Below are 21847 nucleotides of genomic sequence, written 5' to 3' on the forward strand. Positions count from 1 at the left end.
AATTTCATGTAAAGTAAAAGTGTGTCAAAGCCTGCAGGGAAGGTGTGGCTCCTGCCGTGAAACATTCTTCTATAGCGCACAGCCTTTTTGGTACCACGGAGGCCCAGGTACCCAGTGGTAATTTACCTTTTAAAAATTAAAAGTTCAGCAAATAGTTTTGTTTCATTTTCCCAGCCAAGAAACTATGCAATTAATAGACAAATCACACTGAACAGCTGCTTGATCAGCTCAAATATACTGTAAAAAGTAATTACACATGCAAAAATTTCGTACAAGCTTCTCAAAAGGTAGTATCCAGTATATAAATGCCAGGCTTTACTGACTTTTCTAAAATTAACTTCCCATGTTCTCCAACACGCTTACCAATGGCAACGTACAGGTACATTAGAACTACAAAGCTGTACAATCTACACCACACACACACACACAAAAGACTGATTAAAATGGAGGCATAGTCACAGCTGGAAGAAAGGAGCGATGGCTTTGAATTCTGTCAAGAAGTTTTTCTGCCACAGGTTTGAACTCTCTTTCCCAATATAGTTTGTGGTAGTCCCTTAAATCTCCGTCGAGGCTGTAATCCAACGCTAGCTCTTCATCTGTAACCAAGGAAAACATCGTCATCAGTTCTGAATAAAAATATACCCAACCACGTATTTTATGACCACAGCACATACAACTTACCAGTTGTGTATGTTGATGGCTTAAAAACAACTCTATGTGTAAGACAAACTAAGCATCACTGAGAGATTTAATTGAAAAAAAAGGATGTTAAGGACAGCGAAACAGTAAAAAGGGTACTGCAGGTTCTTTTATTCTCGCACCTCACAGGTGTAGCTAAACTGTGTCTCCAAGATCAAGCATTTACTGTGACTGTCAGCCTGGACACTACTTGGGTTTTAACATTAGCCCATTTCGCTAATGTAAGTAATCAATCAATCAAACTACAACTACATTTTTCCTGTCACAAATCGCTCTGCTAATCTGGGTCATGAAGACTCTTTCAAACTGTATGTACTATCGTACTTAAAGAACTTGAACCACACTAGTTCCTGTATCGCTGATGCCCTCCCTTCCTCACAAACTTCATAAATAAAATAATAGGACACTCTTAATGGAGACAAGCAATGTTAGGAGTGAAAGGAAGTCATCACTCCTTATTCCCCCTCCATTTTTGCCTGGCATTGGATGTGGCAAAGAAACAAACCCTTAGCGAAAAAAGAAACGAGTCTGCAACCAGAAGCAGGCTCCTGAATCAGGAACCTACAAACACAACTGATAATACTGAACAAATGTTTTCATACCATTTAACACAAGGATATTTGACAGCCTTTAGGCCACAAATGGACCCAAAATGAAGATACAATCCTGCACCCAATGGGGCAGTGTGACTTATCTTTGTCCTAGACTACAAAAGAGCACCAGATTCACCATCTGTTAAATAACTAACTCCGTAAGGGAGCTTACTGCACATTCACAGCAGGCAAAAGACAACTTGGAGCTGAAGAGAATCTTCAGTTGCCCACATTTTGAGTCAAACTTTGTGTAGAAGAGAGACGCTCAAACAGCAACTATTCCCATTTAAAAGAATGCCAAGGTGCCTATGCAGAGCATATGGCCTGAGCTGCCGCAGCTATAAAGGAAGAGACGACGTTACTCTTGCGTGGAGATGGGCTCCATTTCATAGAAAGTTACCAGTAACTGCCCACAATACTTGACTCCTCTGCCACTACAGTGTTTCTAAATTACCACAATTAGAGAGATGCTGATTGTGAGGTAGATTCCAAAAGGGGTTCCGCATAAAGAGAAGATGCCATTTAGAGGCTTTCTGTAATAAAATAAAAGAGAAAACCCATTCTTTCAAGAAAGAAGACATGTCCTGTCTCTGCAGGAAGAAACCCTGTAATCAGAGAGAAAATCCAGCCTCAGACATCCAATCTATATTTGATGGTATCATAGGATCATTTAGGTTGGACAGGACCTCCGGAGCAGAGCCACCGTAGATCAGGTTGCTCTGGTCCATGTACTGTTGAGTACTGAACATCTCTGAGGATGGAGATTCCACAGCGTTTCTGGGCAGCCTGTTCCAGTGCCAGACCCCTGCCATGGCGGGAACTTCTCTTCCTACTGTTTAATTGGAATTTTTCTTATTGCAACTTGTGCCCATTAGTTCTTGTCCTATCAATGGGACAGTAGCCCAACATATCTAAAATGAATCTCAGCAGCAGAGAAGTGGGAGACCCTGAAGAGGAAGATAAGGGATTATGATTTTTGTTTTCAGGGAGAATTGCTTTGCCTCCTCCTGCAATGATTTTTCTACCTAAATTAACTGTCTTCTAACACAGAGCAAGATTCATTTCTCCCTTTTAGTAGACAGCTGTGCCCCCCAGAAGTTGATTGAACATTTACAGAATCACTGAGGTCAGGAATTACAGCCTACAAGAACAGGGGTCAAAACCAGTTCAAAAGCTGAAGTGTTGAACCAAAACAGTAAATTTCCCAAAGCAGAACGTGAGTAACACTGAGGATCAGCGAGGATCAGTGTCCCACATGCAAGCTGTGCATCCTCAGATAATTTAATTTTCCCACGACCCTCCTCAAAACTAGCAAAATTGGGTACTGGCCAAACAGCGTATGAACTGGCTGCATGCCCAGGAACAAGACTACTGGGTCTGCATGCTATGGGGGAAGCTGAAAATTAGAGTACAGACTCTAGTCCGCAAGGGCTACCCATCCCTACAACTCTGGCAAGACAGGGGCCAGGAGCCCTGGAAGCTAGTGTCGTGCCACGTAAGAGTTCACACGTACCGAGATTCCAAAATAACCTCCTCGACTTGATAGTGGAGGTAAGGGTGAGCAGAAGAAAAGTCTGGAAAAAGAGGGGGAGAAAGGCGATTTCACTGAATGACCCAACAGAAGAATGTTCTCAAGACAGAGGCTCGTCTCCACTGCTGCTCCTGAGGGACCAGGGCAAGGCAAAGCTGCTGCCAGGGGCCTGGAAACACCAGCCTCCAGGAGCTCTGAGCCCATAAAGCGACACGAGACTCGCGAGCAGCTGAAAGAAAGCAAATGACAGCGCCACTGCAAAGCAGCGCCACTGGATCTCAGGCTGCTGGGATCAGGCAGGGAAAAAGACAAACAAACGGCGCCTGTTGTCCAGCCTTTCTCGGGCCCAGCATCTTTTCAGGCTATTTCCGCTCCCTTTTGGCTCCCTCATATCTTCTGTCATCTTGTGCCAGGTAGGGGAAAGAAAAATAAAGGGGAGGAGGCCAAGCACAGCAGGTGAAGCGAGGTGGCTGCTGTGCCATGCTCCGCTTTTTCCGCTTCCTGAGGCCGTGCTGATGCTTAAGTGCAGTCCACGGACTGTCAGCACTTGCCTCCTGCTTCCTGAATGATAGAGCAATGACGGTTCAAGGCTGTTACTGGATACAATGGGAGGAGGAAGGTGTAGGACAATATTAACCAGCTGCTATTACTAAAATTTGTTGGCTCTTAACACACAGAGAAACCAGATCCAATGAACAGGATGCGCTTTTTCTACAGCTGCTCTTCTGACTACGGTGTGAAGAAAGACTAGCCTTCTGATTTAATTCTGACCTGTTTTTAATTAATCGTCATTACAGTTGCATTACAATGGCAACTGTAACTGCAATCGCAATTGTACGTGAACTTCCAGTTCACGAAAGCTGTGCTAGTTAATGAGAGTTCCAGTTGCTACCCAGCCTGAACTCTGCAGTCAGATCAGTTGCTGGAATAAGCAGTGTTAAATGCAGAGGCAAAAATAAGTAAGAATTTTCCAAAGCAAAGATATATATTCCTTGCTGCATGCCAGAAAATTCAAGCACGATTGTAGCTGTAAAGTTTGCAGTTCTATTGCAGAATGTTAAAAAGTGCACTAATGATCTTGAAACACAGTATTTTCAGAAAAATAGATGGAATTACTGCCCACACTAAGATATGCTCTCTCATAGCAAGGACTGTAATGCAAGGAGTGATTACAACAATGAATAACAGTAATTCTGCTGTAACTGGAAAAAAATCCTCACAAATCCACCCACTTTTCTGACTGTCTAAAAACAAAAGAGACCACGGGAATCTCACTTTCTATCTGGGTCTGACTAACCTGCAGCCTTCTCCACAGCAAGCATATATCTTTAGTAAATTTCCAATTAAAACCAAATCAAAATTACTTAAGGTTTGCTTCAATTTCATTTACATTTTAAAGATTTTTTTTAAAAGATAACTGCAAATGACCTACCCAAAATAAAACCATAACCAAAGCAGTGCTCATAAAATAAAGGAGGAAAATTAAATATAGTGACTATAGGACTGTTACATAGCAATTAAGCTCTGTAAAATTTGAAGCAAACATAAATGTGTAGATGAAAAGATCCAACTGGGTACATGAATCAGGGTCTTAACGTTCACTTGTAGACACCTTCCAGCCTGTATCTGTGGAGGAGCACACCCTCCCTAGCTTTAGGGAGCAGATGAGAAATTGTCAGGATGTTGTCCTTGCCCACAAGGAGATCGTGGTGAGAAAAGAAGGGCGGCCAAGGGCTCTTGTCAGGAGCAGCAAGCTCAGCCTGTTGCGCCACAGAGCCCTCCGACTCAGGGGAAAAAACCGCATTCCCCAGCCTGCCCAGCGTGTGCCGTGCAGTAACCAGGCGCACCACAGCTGAGCCCCGCTTCTGTCAATACCTGCAACGACCTTTGAGGCCAGAAGGGCCCACATCCAGTGAAAAGTACGTTTTGTGCTGAAGGTCTACGGGATAGTTGGCTCAAGCAGACAAAAAGGCAGCTGGTGAAAAGCATTAGTGGCATGCTAACTAGGCAAACTAGAGCGGGGAGTGACAGCAGCCAATTCCACCCTGGCAATCTGTAAGATCTGAGGGAATGTGCTGAATGGCAACAGACCACTGTGTTGCTGGATAGTCCACGCCGGCCAGCCACTTAAAGCTGCATGCCAGACTTCCCACCCAAACTAATACTGCTTTGATTTTGCTGCTTCTATTTCTCTTGTTAAGGAAAAGAGACCAAGACTATGAATCTCACCTAAAAGTGCTGTGAGCAGCACCAGCAACGTGTTGGTATCTTCTCCAAAGCATGAGGCCGCACTGGTGATGTTTTCACTGTAGTTCCACAGGGTTTTGCATATCAAACAAGCCAGCTGCCAGTCAGCCGGCCCAAAGTCTCGTAAACAGTCAACTAACCTGTCGGTATCAAACAAAAACATTGTTTTGCTCCATGTAGTTTTCTCCAGAGCCCTTTAAAATCTAGGCAATCTAGAAACATATGCAGACTCCATGAAAGTTTCCAGGAAAATTCTACATTAATAAACTTAAGATGCTACTTTCTTCCTCTGTAACTTCCTCAGTTCTTCCCCTTTTCATTTACTCTAGTTCCCTAAGGATGTGAACATGCCTTTTGTCTACACGTATGTGCATATGCCTGCCTGCATCTGTCCATCCCCTATAACTTTTTAACCCAACTGACCAATTTCAATCACATACGTCACAAAAGTAACCATCTCAAAGACACTAAAATTCCAACAAATTTCATGGCAATCTGCAACTGTCCCAAATCTCTGCCTACCACTAAAGCAGAGATTGCAATGCGAGCCAAGCCTTATCAGGCACCACGAATTCATCTGGAAAAGATGGTATGAATGCAGAAAAAGCTTCAGTCAGAATATCCAGCTTATTACACATCAGAGGATGTGACCAGAAGACAAATCCGAAGGAATTTGCTACTTCCATGACTCACAGAATTACCTCTTACATTCAGTGAAGTCTGACTGTTTTGCAGATCTCACCCCTTCTTGTATTTCCTCAGCCTGCACTCCCCATGGACTCAGAAATGCCAGTTTTATTAAGGACCATTAGGTTCTTGACCTTTCTGCTAATCTCAATTCCTTGCAGATACAAAATGCAGGCTAGATCAAAAGCAGGACTCTGAAATTAAGCTATAACTTTTCTGCCTGCACCAGTTCGCGTACAGTAGCTATCCACAGTTCCAAACAGCAGTGTTCGCACGTCCTGGGGCAGCAGAAGTAAGCGCTGTTTTTCACCTGCTGTCCCTAGTGACCTCTCCAATAGTGATCGTTCATTGGTGTTCTCTTCCCCAACCCCACGACCCTCTCTTTCCCTCACTTCTCTACTTCACTGTGAGATTTATAATCTGGTGATCAGTAAAGGGAAGACAGGGTAACTATCGCATTCCGGTATGGCTGAAAATAGCAGTAACTGAAAAGCAACCAAAAAGAGGTTTGCTTTTTCTCTCCTCTCTGAAGGCAGTCATTGTGGAAGACCAGGAGGCATCTAATGAAAAGCCAAAATAACTTGCCCTAATTTTTTGAAGTTTAACTCTCTGATGAGACTAATTCCATGTTTTATTAGGGCCACTATATGTTGGTACAATAACCTCATTTATAAAAATCCACAGAGCTGCTTTGGCACAGGCAGGATGACCTCCTTAACAACCACTTCCAAATTCTCTAGATTTATTCCATACTGTTACTGTTTTTCCTTCCATCTTCACAAATTTTCAGACAAAGTATAGAAAATTCTATATTTTATATGATTCTATATTCTACAGAATATTCTATACAATAGAAACTCTATATAATAGAAATTTCTCACATTTATTATTCAGTTTTCCTGTAACTTATTTTTATTCTTCTTTTCCAGCTTTATATTTTGTCAGTTAACTAGAACATGGGAAGGAAGGATGAGCAGACTATGCATTGCTTACAGTGTATAAAAAAAGTAATTATATGATGTATGAACAGGAAAGCATTTCAAAGTTAGGCATATTGTTTCATAAATGCGGGTTGTGTCAACTGCTTTACAAGCATAGGAACATGATCTTTCATGTTGCTCCAATTAAGCTGGATCCGCTATTATCTGAACATCAAAGCCGCAAGCGTTGCATTCACAGTGGTTTTTCAAGATCTAATACCACTTACAGTGTAAGTGTCTTAAACTTGAACTCTCAGACAGAGGAGTCTCAGGAGCTATTTATTCTCTGCCGAGCACAGCTGCATCAGGTAGTTCTTCCCACAGTACTAAGTAGTTACAAAAATTGCAAGAGACCATGTGGGGTACCATAGTTCTTGAAGTAATCTTCACCCTTAAAACAGACACATTAATGGTGCCTATTAACTGTAGCCCACGTAGGAGCCAGTTAAGTCAAGCATAAGCAGCTACTGCAAAGCTGTGCCTTAGTTGCTTTGTTGTACAGTACTCTCCTCTGCTCTATCAGGAGGATCTTTGGGAAATTATTCTCTGGTTCTTGGCTCTGCAGTAGGCTAAACCACTGTAATGCTTTTGCAAAAAACATATGGAAGAATATGGAAGGCTTTTTCTTGAAGAACATTAGATGCTGAATATCTATTAAGTATGTATCCTTATTACAAGTTATTGGCTCCAATAAAAAAGAATCTGATTGAAGATCTTTGGCCAAACTACTGGAATTTGCCTTTTTTATAAGCATAATCAGGAACTTACTTTCCAATTCCTCCTTCTTCCATCAGAAGAGCTCGTTTGTTCTTGTCTACTGTGAGATTGAGCAGAACTCCACAAGCAGAAAAACAGACATCTTCGTTCTTGGCATCAAGTAAAGCAATCACGAACTTGTAAACTGGATTGCAAAGGAAACAATATTACTGGGAAGTTGGACTTACCACGCAAGTGGCATTACAACATACTTACTAAACGTGTATTTAGAAAGCAGTCAAATGCAGGATATACCCTACCCAAAAATTTAACCTTGTAGCATATTACTGTGACATTTGTACAACAGGCATATGAGCCAGAGTAACAGCCATTATTACATCATGCTGAAGACCAGCTTTCTTCATGCTGAAGACCAGCTTTCTTCAAAGCAACACATACAAAATTCTAGTTATAAAAATACACCAAAGTACTGTGAAAATCCAATCAGAAGAGGTTAAGTTCACCAAACTGAATTATAGCTTATTTCTTAAAAGTATCACTCTCCTTTCAGTCACGCAGTCAGCAGAAACTGCTAGGATGTGGCACTCGGCACTGGGAGAAGGAAGTTCTTACCCCCGTGAGTGGCGGGGTTGCCCTAGCCTGCACCAAGCCCAGCTGGGCCTGCTGCAGCCCGGGGCTCCTGCGGGAGCCAGGCAAGGAGCAGATGCTGGACGTGCAGCATCTCGCAGCACCTGCTGATGCTGAACTCGGTAGGCAGTGGAAGGCAACCCCAGCGAGGGAGTCAGTCTTGCCTAATGCAGAGGCAGCCTCGCGGCTCTTCCTGAGCCCGGCGCACGGACACCACAGTCCCTCCAAGGTGGAAAATTCAGTTCTTTGACTGAGACAGCTCATCAGCAACCAGCTACTAAGTCTCAGTTCTCCCTCTGCAGATACCTGGCTCCTCCAAAAGTGGCGGTATGTCCACCCTTGAAAGAAGGGGTTGTATATGGTGGCGTATCGCCTCACTTTGAGCACTGACAGGTAGATACAAAAAAATTTACGGTGAAGTGGTGTTTAATTAAACCTATGACACACCTTCTGTGCAGAGCAAGCAGTTGCCGTTTTTCCCAAAGCTCTTTAGACACCCAAAGCAAAAGGACTTGAGAAGACTTGTATCCTGCTTCACCCAGAGGCAAACAGGAGGTCTCTTTGTTGAGGCAGTCAAAAATCTTAAGTGCATGTTACAAAGCTCTAACAAGCTGTCAAACATGGGAATCAAAAACCTGTGATTATGAACCTAAATGAGAATTAAGTTGGGTTTTCATTTTATGTCTTATCATATCACTATCAACCTGTAGGACTTGAGAAATTGCAAGGAGTGAAGGGAAATTTCAAAATTATAATCTTTAGGAAAAACAGAGTTTTTGTAGTATTTACCTTTGTGAAGGCACACCATGGCACATTTTTTCCTACTGCAGTATTTCCATTATAATGAAACTGAAATAAAATGGTGTTTATAATGACTACTATTGGATTCTAACATTTGCCTAATTTGCAAAACATCAGAGAAGATCGCTTCTACCCTTTAACTGAGACAGCTTATTAACAGTCTTTCCTTTTTAGAACTATGGACATTTAAAAACAGGACTCCGACAAATGCAAAACTCACTCTTTTTCTGTATGATGAAGTCACAGATCTCATGATACTGGGAAAGATTGCCAAAGACTCTGACAGCCTCCACAATTCCATCCATATTGTTGCTCATTAACAGCTTTAAAAGCACTATTGGTTTGCAGAGAAAGGAAATAAAAACAATTACTTGTATATCATAAACATGTGCTTGGCTTTTTATCAATAAATATCAGAACGCAGGCAGCAACAGCAATAAATGTAATAAATGGGAACAGTTATTTGTCTGTCTGGTTGCAGTGAAGGGGGTGAGCCGATGGTAGAACAAAAGCTAAATTGTGTAGGGCTTTGAAGATGAGACAAAGAGCTCCAATATGGGGCTAAATGCAAAGGAACAAATGAGGAGCCATGAAGATAGCCTAAGCACAGTTGTAATAATGGGACCCAGTTTTGCTACGCAGTTTTGAGTGGGCTCATGTGAAAATCCAGGAAGACAAAGAAGAAAAAAATGTTGTAACATATAAGAGAACTGATTTAGATCCTGAACAGATGGTCTTATGGTGGGATGTCTCCTAAAACTCAGATTATTTTCTGACATTAGCTCTATTTTCTCTCAGTGCTGCTATAACAAGGAAAAACATTTTCTCTGAACAGCTACTTAATATTGCCCCGGTCTGAAGCATTTACTTGCTTGCTGCTTTCCTGCTTAGCAGTTTCACATATGATTAGCGTGTAACTTCAGCAGACAGAATGAGACCTTCAGCATTTCCTAGGAAGAGCTACCATCACGTAGGTTTTCAGTGTACAGCAAAGGAGTGAGGTTACAGAAGTCTATCAGTCTTCCGTGAATAGGAACTGAAGCACTGAAATCAGTCCATCATATAAAGGACTTGAATCCGTCAACCCTTAACCGTTCTACCACAAAAAGGTGAGAGAAAAAAAAAATATAGTAAAGAGGTTGGCTTCGTTCCCATTACTTTTGTCTTTGAATGTTGCAATACTGAAGATGCCTTGAACTTGTCTTAAAAAGATATCTGAAATGATTATTTTTTGTCTTTGGGATCTACCACTTGTATCAAACAGTCAAATGTCTCCTGGAGGAGGAAGCCTGCTGGTCTTCCATCAAAACATTTTCCCTCTCCTCAGTTCAGGCAGAGGAAAGGTGATGGGACTGGTTCCACGTGCTAACAATAAATACAGGAGAGGGAGAGCAAATGGGGCAGACAGGAAAGTCATTTGTTTCCACATTTCTACAACTAGCAATAAGAGACAGCTGGCTTATGGGTGATAAAACGACTCATCGCAGAACAGCAGAACTGTTACCTAGAGAGAGTATGATGTCTACCTGTCAGGGCACTAGGTTGACAACCAGAATATTTTTTCCTACTCCTCATTTTACCTGCTGCGTGAACTTCAGGCTCTGTCTCTCTCCCCCATGTCTTGTCTATGTAGAGAGAAAGGTATGCAAGACACAGACTCTCTACCTTTTGTATAACATTAACACAATGAGTCCCAGAACTCAGGTGCAGTTCCTACACATCACTAAAATGTGACTATTGTCCATACCGTCAGAGGGGAGAGAATCACACAACTCCTATACTGTCAATGGATTTATAAGCCAGAAACAGACATAAATGGGATTTTGCAGGTCTAGAAGGTACTAGGAAGAAAAAAAACTTGCTTACCATACTCTGATTAGAAGTAAAAAGAAACATGATTATTTTGGCTCAGGCATATGGATTTTGAACAAGTCTAGCAAAAATTGCTAAGCAGAAAACAATATGGCAAATTCCTTTGGGGAGGAAAACAAGGGGTTTTGTCAACAACATAACTATTTTCACACAAGTCATAGAATTACGTTCCAAAAGAATGAGAAATCATTATGTGAAGAATTTAGCCCTATGAAGTTTATATTCCTGCAATATGATACCACAAAACACTATCAGTGTCTTTATTTTCTGTAGTGTCAAAATATAGCATGAATAACTTCCACTTCCAAAAAGCTATACAAAAAGTACTAGTTTAAAAGTCCTTACTTTCAGCAATGTGTAGCTTCTTGTCTTGAACAGCAGAATTCTTCACTTTGTAGTAGGATAAATTGTTGATTGTTGTTGCAGCATTGATGACCAACTCCTCGCAGTCATCAACTGACTTGTATTCTGATAGTAAAAAAAGAAAAAAAAAACCCAACCCAAAATATATGCATACGTAGATACACACACGCACATGAGTCTGACTTAGCAGTGCATTATATCTCAGAAGCAAACTGAATCATAGTTTACATGGCCACTATTACAGACAACTATTCTGTTTTTCAGTAACATGGCAGAAGCTAACAGGAACAGCTGATCCAAAAATGGCAATACAAAGTCACTCTTTCCAACTCCTCAACTACAGAAATCATTGTGACTAAGGCAACACGGTTTAAAATCTATTTAGTTAAGACATTTTACAGATCCTATTTGCTGTTTTAGGATGGAACTGAGGAGAATCCACATACAGAAATAGGCCTGTGTGATAGACACAGAGAAATACCAAGGACTGTTAAAGTGAAATGTCAGGTATCATGAAAAACTGAAAACAAAAAAAGGCTTCTTTAACAATATTTGAAAGATTCTCTCTCTTAGAGTTCCTGACAGAATGTTAACCAGTGTAAAATTACACCAGCAAGTCTGAAAGTTGTGTACACTGACTGATCGGCGGTTTCTGGCCTCAGAAGCCAAGAGGGAAGGAAATAAAAGAGGGGTAAGTTCACAGGGAGAGAGAACATTTTGTAGTCAAGTAGCTGATACAGTGTTCAAGAAGAGGGGAGGGATGCAGAGAGAAGCTTTGAGCCTCAAAAGCGCTTACACAATGATTAAGACAGTTCCAACCCAGGAAGCTCCTAGAGGGCTTAAGACAGAACGGAGGAATTTGTGAGTCTGCCTTCCTAATCCCCTGTGGCTGGTGGGTAAGACTGGTAAAGTAGCATATAATCAGGTTGCTTGTCTTTACATAATATTTAATGTTCTCATCACACACTAAAATATACCGAGTTCTTTGAGATGTATCTTGTCACTGCTAAACTCCGTTACGGGGAGAACAGACTGCCCAGTCCTAGCCTGTAATTAGATTTACAAAGGGACCAGTAAGTGGTAAAGGAACTGCAGTCCTAAGCCTCCATTTGGAGGGAAAGGGACACTCTCTTCCATCTGAAAGAGATAAAGGTTGGAAATCTGAAAAAGAAGAAATAAGAGGAAATTTTTCAAGGAGGCTGAAGGTTATGGGTGTGGGGAACAAAAAGAACACTTAATCCAGAACAGTCACAAAACCTGAAAACTTTAAAAAAAAAAAAAAAAAAATCACCAAACACATCTATGTAGCACCTGATAAGAACAGACTTCCCTTATATATGAACTCTCAGTGATATGTATTTAAAATAAAATTTGTTTGCTTATCCTTAATGATCATATTTGCAAATCTGATCACTGAATTAAAACATCCTGCAACATCTTTCCCCAGACACTGAAAAGTCAGCACCAAAGCAGCAATGCTTCCGCTGTCCCAAACAGGCTTTCTACATAAAACACTTTATGAATATCAGCAGATTGACTTTGTTATTTTAGCAATGGAACCAATTCAGTTATGGCTCAACCTAGATAAGAAGGTCAAGTAGAAAAATCCTAAACTCTCCTTACAGTCTGAACAAAGATAACAAACACAACATAGATTTTATTACCTAGTACTGTAACAAGTAATTCTACAACACGATGGGCAGCTGCCAGAGCTGCTCCTACACTGGGATGAATGGAGAGATTGGCCAGCACTCTTATCAGTTTTATGAGAACATCTTCTGCTTCTGAAGGGTGCTTTGTGTGGTTTTTTCCTTCCCCTCCTCTTTCATAGTACGATTTCTGTGCATTCAAATCAAGTTCATGGTAGGTTTGGAATAATGATATCAAGGTGTTAACACTTCCTTTTTCTTTAAAAAATTGCTCACGGGCCTGGTTATTCTCTGCTGTTAAATTACCAAGAATGAAGATGATACGGATAACCAAATCCTGCAATAAAATAAATAAACCACATTACATGGAAAACATCAGAAGCTATTAGCTGCTTAAAAAGAAGATAATACTTAATTTGCTTCACAATTCAGTTAATAGCAGGTCCAGAACAACTGAAGGAATGCCAAATACAGCAACTAGAAATAATTTTTATGCTACTGTTTTTCATAACCCGGTTTACACAAGAAATCAAAAACATCTGACAGAACTATTATAGCACTGGGGTAATTACTAATGGGATATACTTAGTACAGGTCATCTATTTTTACCAAGCCCACAGTAATCTTAAAACATCTTAAAACAGCACTTTACATAACTAGAATAATCTCATGGGCCAGAGCTGACTAATCTTTCAGGTAAGCAAGTGTCAGTTGCGATGGCCAAAGACCACCACCTTCTCTTCTTCTCTAGGCCCGTTACCCATTGTAGAGGTTAAACTACTTCCCCTTGATTTGTTACTGTTAAATCCATGTTAGCTCTTACTCATTTCCTTGTTAAGTCCAATTGCTTACAGACAGCTGAATTATTTGTTCCAGATTTTTACGCAAAATGTAATCTAAACTGACCAGTCTGTTATTCCTCAATTCCTCCTCTTTCTCCTTTTAAAGACAGGTGCCTTACCACCTTGCAATCCTACATAACTTTTCAAGAATCCCAGAGACATTACCCTTTCTGTCCTTTTGTAAGCACCAAAGGGCAAATTTCATTAGGCCTAGCTGGTTTGAAGACATTTAAATATGCTCCAGCTCATTTTTTAGTGATAAAAGAACTCAGGCTGCAGTAGAGCTTAATCATTCGATCATACTTAACCCTTTCAGGAAAAGAAGCAAAAAAAGGCATTCCACACTTCACTACTCACAGTGGCATCTTGTCAGTAATTCTCATCTTCTTCTGAACACTGCAGCAATTATTTCCTTATTGTCTTCTCACTATTAATGTACTAAAGAAAGTCGTCTGTTTCTTTTTACGTCCCTTTCTAGTTGCATCTCATTTTGTGCTTTGTTTTTTTCTGATTTTGATTTTACGTGTTCTTGCTACCCTTTTATTCTTATCATTGCTAAATGAGACCTACTTTCTATTTTTATATGGTATCTTGAGATCTTATGATTTAACCAAGTTGCTCTCTTAAAGCACTTTCTATCCCTGCCCTTCAGTGGGATATAGAATTACATCTCTTGTTGCTTCATTTTGGACATACTGAGAAATAGCCTTTTTTGGCAAGACTAGTGGATCCTAACTGAATGGCATTCAACAACATCCCCATGTTTTTCTTACCCACCCGTATGGAAGAAGAAAAAATAACTTCTGAAAGCCTGAACTAACCCAAGTATAAACTAATTAAAACATTTGCCTCTGTCACTTGCATCAAAACCTATTCATTTCCAAAAAGAAAAGTGCATAGCTTTATCTTAACAGTACAGGTAAAGTAACAGCATTTCTTCAAGTACACCACAGCCATCTACCCTTAGCTGCTAAAGTGCTGTACTTGCACTAACCTAGAATTTTGCTAAACAATTGACATGCTGCTGTTCTTCAAATGTAATAGTTATAGTCACAGGTAGTCTAATCCTCCCTGGTATTAATAATCTAAGCTACCCAGACACAGTCCAACTTGTTAAAGTATGCATACTAATACTGAAAGAAAAAAGATGTGTAAGCAGTGAATCCTTCTTTCATAGGGGCCTTTGTCAGTAAGTCTCAGGTTTTAAGCCTCTGCCACAAGCCCCCGGCAATAACATCCTCTTAGGGTCAAGCAGATGAATGCTATCCCTGAATACGAGAAGCAGGCAGTCTCCTAAGTGAGGAATAGATTCTCGCATCCGTGTATTTAATACGATCATTCCACAGGACCCACTTCCACTTTTTTTTTTTTTAACTATGCATCATATTTTTGCTAGCATCTAAATGTCATCAAGACAAATTTTTATGAACATTCTTACTGACTAACCACTAAGAGCTTTCACCTTTGCTGGCACAACCCCCAGTTCACAAAGGCTGTAAGAATTTGAAACAAACAACTGATGAATCAGAAGAGAGAACTGAAAAAAGCAGGCAGTCTAGTTTGACTCGTTTATATTGACTTTCTAATTTTGGTCAAAACAGTATCAGCCCAGCAACAGCTCTACCCAATCAGAAAACAGACAAACAGGTACCGTACAGCAATCAACTGATATTTTGAGAAGTGTGATCTCAACTGTGCTTTCCACCTACAGGCTAGCAAAACAAACTTATAAAATACTTCTTTTTAGCTAAGCACATCCGGTTTTAATAGCACATTACCGAAGTTTCGTTATCTTCCAGTGAAAATTTAACTAGCAGAGTCAAAGAGAAAAGCTGCTACAACTTCTCCTGAGTAGTATAATACTCAAGGGTTTGTATTATTTGGGGCTGTATTTTTTTTAAATGCTCATGGGGTAAGCACTGCAAGAGTAAGAAACACCAGCTCAGAATGGCTGTGCAAAGAAATACATGTAAAGATGAACAGCATTTTGAAACTGCTTGCAAGACTAAACCTGTATGAGGCCCATGGGCCTTTCTGTGCATGACCAAAAAATCAGTATAATAAATGAGATTATTATGCATCTCCAAATGTTGGGAGTATTAACTGCGTATGGAAATTCAGACATTCTTGCACACTTACAGCAAAACTACATTTATCAGATTAATTTATATAATATGGAGGTTTTAACATGTATGGCACTAAAGACAAATTAGATTAAAGATAGGAGTTGCACTCAGTTATTTCATCTTTTTACAACGAGGCATTCATGTGAAACATGCTGCCCAGAGACTATACCCAAAGCCGATTGGAAGGTTATATATGAGACCACACAGCTTCGCTTACACAAACAAATTTGCAGAAACATATCAAGAAAAGCTTGAGAAGGAGAACGGATTTTTTTCTTTGCTTCCAATCTGTGAAGAAACTGTGATATTTTTGTTTTTAAAGCGGTAATGGCACCACATACTCCATCAGCATTTAACTCTTATTTTTCTGACAGCTGGAACATATACATATGATCACTGATATGAAAGATTTCTTTGCTTATCTGCTTCTAAAAACCTATTCCTTGCACTGCCCTAGTAGCAAAGGTACCCAGTGTACTTGCTGAGTCACAGAACTTGACAGCAGTTTATCTTGGCAATTAAAGTGTACCTGCCTTTCTGTGTAAAGCACAATGAACACAGGTACAAATAGTACAGGTTTACTTATCAGTAGGAAAGGAAAGCCAATTAGGTCAGTAATTTCTAAGTAAAATGAGATAAATAAGGGAGGAGATTCCATTCTACAGTTTGTACACGTTGGCCAAGTACCTGTTGTTAGTCTATTTGGTGTCTGGACCCTCAGAAGGGTAGGGGTAGTATGAAACAAAAATTCAGATGTCAGCAACTGAGTTCCTATTGAATCTCCAGCTGTAAATGAAATGTGCTTTCCATGTCACACAAACTTCAATGGAGGTAGTCAAAATTCTACCACCTGCCCAGCAGTATGAACTGCTTCTCATTCAAATCTAATTTACACTTCATTTCCAAATTCATATTTCTGCTGTATTATGTACCTTGGAAAGAAAATTTGAGGGTTTTCTTTGCAGGGTCTGATAGTCTACTTATAGACAAAATAAGAGTAGTTATGCCATCCTGGAGCTTATCTCTTCCAAACACAGTACGGATTCAACTTGAAGTGACATTCCGGCTATGAAAATTCCTGGTCAAACCCAGAAATAACAACTGACCCAAAATGAAACTCAATTTAAAGAAGGAAAAAAAGGAGGGGGGGGTGTATGTGTAGAATACCCTGGAAGCATCAAAAGCAAATTAAGCAGCTCTTGACTGAGGGACCTGAAATAAGGGGCAGAGAGGAGCTTTGCCACAGTGTAAGCAGGGAGTACTTTGTCAGTAAAGAAGGATCCTCCTTCCCCTGCAAATATGAATGCATTTGAGAAGAAGGAGAGGCCATTAGAAGAATGTAGTTATATTTCTGTGTACCACACGCCACAGGACCCTACCCAATAATTTCTACACCCAAAAATCTGATCTGTTTAGGTAAACTTTACAGAAAAGGGTTCATTTGCACTTAGTGACTTTTAGCAATGAAGAACTCATGTCCAGAGGTTTGTTTGTGGACATCTGGAGATCTGGGAAAGGTAACCAAAGAAAAGCAAGCATATAGTCCATATAGTCACCAGAACAACATTTCATGAAAAGCAGTGTGCACTCTCTAACAAAAAACATTTCAGAAATCACAAATTGAAAAAAAAGTTGAAAACCATATCCCCCACAGTATTGCTCTAATGATTACTGATCTCCCTGGTTAAAATCTTTATTCTTATTACTAGTTTAAATTTGTACAGCTTCAGTCACTATTTCTTATTATCTCTTTTTTCCTAGATTAAAGGATGGTCTCCTAACAGAAATGTCTTCCTTGTGCAGATTCTATTAATAGGCAACTTGCTAATCGTCTGACCTTTGTCACTGATAAATTAATTTGCTTAATTTTTTTTTAACTCTAATCATTCTTTTAGCTCTTCTCACAGCTGCTCCCAAGCTTTCAGTATCTTTTGTAGAAATTAATACCAAAAACTAAGGCAAAATATTTTAGTGACAGACATGTCACACCAAGCAGTAATATCTTCTTCTTTGATATTCTAATGTTGACCTATCTAGTAATTACATTCATTCTGTTGTATCTTTTGACACACGAGAACAGCAGGTTTCTGTATGATATATGCCAGTGCAGGCTGGTTGACTACAAACTTTGAGCTCTACATACCTGATCATTTTACTTTCAGAGTACATATCACATACTCTGCACTTTCCTTACCACTTTTACCTTTTCTTTCAGGCAAAAAAAAAAAAAAAAAAAAGTGGCAACCAAAGTATTAGGAAGATGCAAATACACTATCAGCTCAGCATACTGTCAGAAATCATACTGTAGGGAAAGGGTGACCTTCTGTGGTTATTCAGATTTATCAGCAGGGAAATTCCTTCAGAGTTGTCAGAATATTTACCCTAAAATGGATACTTCCTTCTTGAAAAAAATGTTAATTCACAGAGAATAAATAATCAGTTATGAATATGCATGTGCCCACACAAAACACAGGAGAAAAATCTTGTATTTTTGTTCTTTAATGGTCAATTACTACATTCCTTTCATAGCGTTTTTAATTGTCCAAGGCATTATTATAATGTTGGGCTAGAGAAAGGAGGAATACAACTGAAAATATGTATATGTAAACACAGGAGAAAAGAACCACATTATGTATGTAAGTTTTTCATAGGGTTACCTTGACGAGCATTTCAGCAGAAGTGGCGGCATAAACAGCACTCTCCTTTCCATTCAGTTTGGTTCCTCTCCCATATTGTTTCCTCAGTATTTGTGAACAAGGAACTATTTGTGTGGCTGTTCAACAAACTAGACTGGAAAGCAATGCAGGTGATAACCCAGCAATGGACTGGGGTTCTTTTTTTCAGTTTTAAGGTGATTGGAAGCTGGGTCAGTTCTGTGACATGATGGATCATGCTGTCACACCAACAGCTGTCCTCAGCCCAAATGAGGGATGGCACAGAGGGGAAAAGTGAGTAGCCGAAACACAAAGAACAATTATGTCAGCACTGCTGACCGTCTCTTTCGAGGCAAGCTATGGATGCAGTAACACACCACTACCCTCAATAAAAATAATAATAAAAAACAACCTTTGGTATCTCATAAGACTATGATGCCACTGAGCAGTGTACCAATAATACTCTCAAAGCATTTAAGAGGCAAACATGTATATCAGAACTAAACACAGCTGCAGCATTAGATTCTATTGTTAAGAGCCTGCAGTTGCTTTGGGGTATTACATGACTTGTTATATGACTGACTGAACCAGACAGATAGTGGGTTCCTGGGAGCTCATCACAGAACTCTCCATAAGCCAGCCAAAACACCAGCCAGGAAGACCAGTCACTGCATGCAGATAAGCCTTCGCCTAATAAATAAAGCCAGAAACAAAACAGAGAAATTCTCTGCATTTACAGGCCCCATCTGTGACAACCTTCCCCACTGCAGCAATCCTAAGAGCAAAAAGGACGTTCAACAGCCCTGAAATGAGTCTTTTACTTGGAGGGAGACAAGAAAAAGTCTCACAAGCAGAAGCCTGCTTGCTCACAGAAGACTATAAACAGATCTGGGACCCGCTACCTGGTAGATGCATTTGGGAAGAAAGCTGGGCAGATCCAGGCACAGTGAACCCCATAAATGCGGACATCTGCTTAGAGAGGATGACAAGGCAACATCAGTCTATCCTTCATTTAATAAATTGTTTCTGACAAACTGATTGTTAAATCAAACAGGTAATGCAGCATGCAAATTATAATTGTAAATTAGTGCAGTTCTACTAGCTGATGCAAGAGATGCAAAAATAATAACAAATCTTTTCAAACACATCGGGACCAGGAAGTTTGCCAGAATCTGCAGAACTAATTGATGATCAGGATAAAACAAGAGCATTCAGAGAAGAAAATGTCATTGCAGAGAAGCTAAATTAGTTCTTTGCATTGATTCATGCCCACTGTGAAACTGTGGGGGACTGAACTGGGGAGATCTCAATGTTACAGCCTTCTCTGGGGAACACTCATCAGAGGATCTGTCCAAAACTGAAGTGATCACAAACAATTTTAAGGAACAAACTGACAAAACAAACAGTAACAAATCACCAGGACTGGATAATCACCCAACAGTTCTAAAAGAACTAATTAATAAAATAGCTTAATTACTAAGAGTGACGTGCAACCTCTCAAAACTGCCTTGATGCGTAAGGACTGGAAGGGCAACAAACATGAAAAGGATCCAAGTGAGATTCAAGTCAGGTGTCTGTACCAGGTAAATTTGAAGAGACCATAAAAAAGAACAATAAAATTTGTGGACAGTTGGATAAACGCAATCAGCTTTAAGGCTCCTAAGTGCTGACTTACCCAATTCTTGAGTTCTTTGAAGGGATCAACAAACATGCATAAAGCAGAGCCATCTGATATCCCCCATGTGGCTTTCCAGGAGACTTTTGACAAAGGCACTCACCAAAAATCCTAGTGAAACTAAGTAGTCATGCTGTACGGGAGAATGTCCTGGTAGAGATAAGTGATTAGAGGATGGAAAACAGAGTAAATTAGCAGTTCCTGCAATGGTGAAGGATGACCAGTGGAATTCCACAGGGTTCTGTGCTGGGAGCTGTTACGTTCAACTTGTCCACAAACAACGTGGAAAAGTGGGTGACAGCAGTGATATGGGAGAGTTTGCTGATGACACTAAGATGTTCAAAGTAGCAAAGATGGAGGCTGACTGAAAAGCAGAAAAAAGATTTGTAGTCAACTGGTAATAAAATAGCCCATGAAATTTAAATGCAGATAAACGTGAAATGATGTGTGTGGAAAAACACAGAGCAGACATACCTTCGTGTATAAAATTATAGCCTTTGAACCAACCATAACCACCTGGAGAGCAATCTTGGGGTTAATGACAGATTCCTCAGCGGGTTTAATGCTCACAGGAGGTCAAGAAAGCAAATAAAATATTGGGAATTACTGGGAAATAAATTTACGCAGGCATGCAAATCTATGATATGGCCACATCTTAACTGCCATGTTCTGGTTTCCTCATCTCAAAAAAAAGATACAGGAATCAGGATTGTAAAAAGTTCTGAGAAAAGCAACACGGATGCACAATGGTATGGAATAGCCTCTATATCAGAAAGGACTAAGCAAGGACTCTTCAGCCTGGAAAAGAGGTAACTCGAAGAGGATATGATAAAGGTCTAGAAAGTCAGGGGTGGTGTGAAATGAATGACAGAATTAAATATTCACCGACTTTTCAATACAAGAACCAGAGGTTATCAAATAAAGATAGTAAAGGCCAAATTCAAAACAAGCAAAAGGAATTATTTGTGGAATGGGTAGTTGCTATGGCAACTCCTTGCCAATGGATGTTTAACATGTCAGAAGTTTATATGGGGTAGAGGGGAGACACTAGAGTTTCATGGAAAAGAAATCAACTGAGGTTTATTTCACACACAGAGAACCACAGCTGGCTGAGGAAGTTTCCAAACTGGAAAGAGCTGGAGGTTTGGTAAGCATACACAGGAAGGATCGTATATGCTTGCTCTGTTTTTACTGTTCTCTAGGCATCTGATTTTCACCACGGCCGAGTATGGACAGTAGGCTGGATGAACCTTTCATGTGACCCAATGTGATTATTCTTCTGCTGAATAGGCAATTGCTGCATCCAGGGATGCCAGATAATTAAAAAACATTTCCTAATTAAAAAACTAGGCTACACTAAAGTATAAATGGACTTTCCTATACAAGAGGCACAAGATTTCTTCTGTGCAAATTTTAGTATCACACTCCGTGTTTGTGCATTTAGGATTGAAAATACTCCTAACTGTACACTGACAGAAGATTACATGGAAGCTGGCAGGGCCCCAAAAGGCAACCTAAGCTCAGGTAGTGCCTGACTTACTAACAGAAGCTACCGCCCTATTTAGGCAGTCTCCCTGTTCCAAAAGCATGGCCTCCTCGTGACTTACGACATTAACCACAGCCTAAGAAAGTCATCTTTTATATCACAGAAGTATCATAGAACATCTCAAGTTGGATGGGACCTATAAGGATCATTGAGCCCGACTCCCTGCTCCTTGCAGGACTACCTAAAACTAAACCATATGACTAACAGTGTTATAGTAGAGTATGTGAGGGTATTTTGG

General features: G+C 40.1%; 1 protein-coding gene across 1 annotated transcript in view; it reads right to left on the reverse strand.

The window, feature by feature from the left end:
* Positions 1–216: 216 nt before the first annotated feature.
* ARMC2 (armadillo repeat containing 2) overlaps positions 217–21847 on the reverse strand; it is a gene marked incomplete at its 5' end in the record, with an annotated part of 64487 nt that continues 42856 nt past the window's right edge. The window contains 6 exons of the mRNA XM_082306193.1: positions 217–596; positions 5053–5210; positions 7506–7638; positions 9103–9216; positions 11100–11222; positions 12782–13103. Of these exons, the coding sequence (XP_082162319.1) occupies positions 439–596; positions 5053–5210; positions 7506–7638; positions 9103–9216; positions 11100–11222; positions 12782–13103 (1008 nt within the window). The 3' untranslated portion in view covers positions 217–438. The remainder of the gene's footprint in view (positions 597–5052; positions 5211–7505; positions 7639–9102; positions 9217–11099; positions 11223–12781; positions 13104–21847) is intronic.

Source organism: Platalea leucorodia (genome assembly GCF_965183815.1).
Source record: "Platalea leucorodia genome assembly, chromosome: 3".
In the NCBI taxonomy this organism is placed as follows: domain Eukaryota; kingdom Metazoa; phylum Chordata; class Aves; order Pelecaniformes; family Threskiornithidae; genus Platalea; species Platalea leucorodia.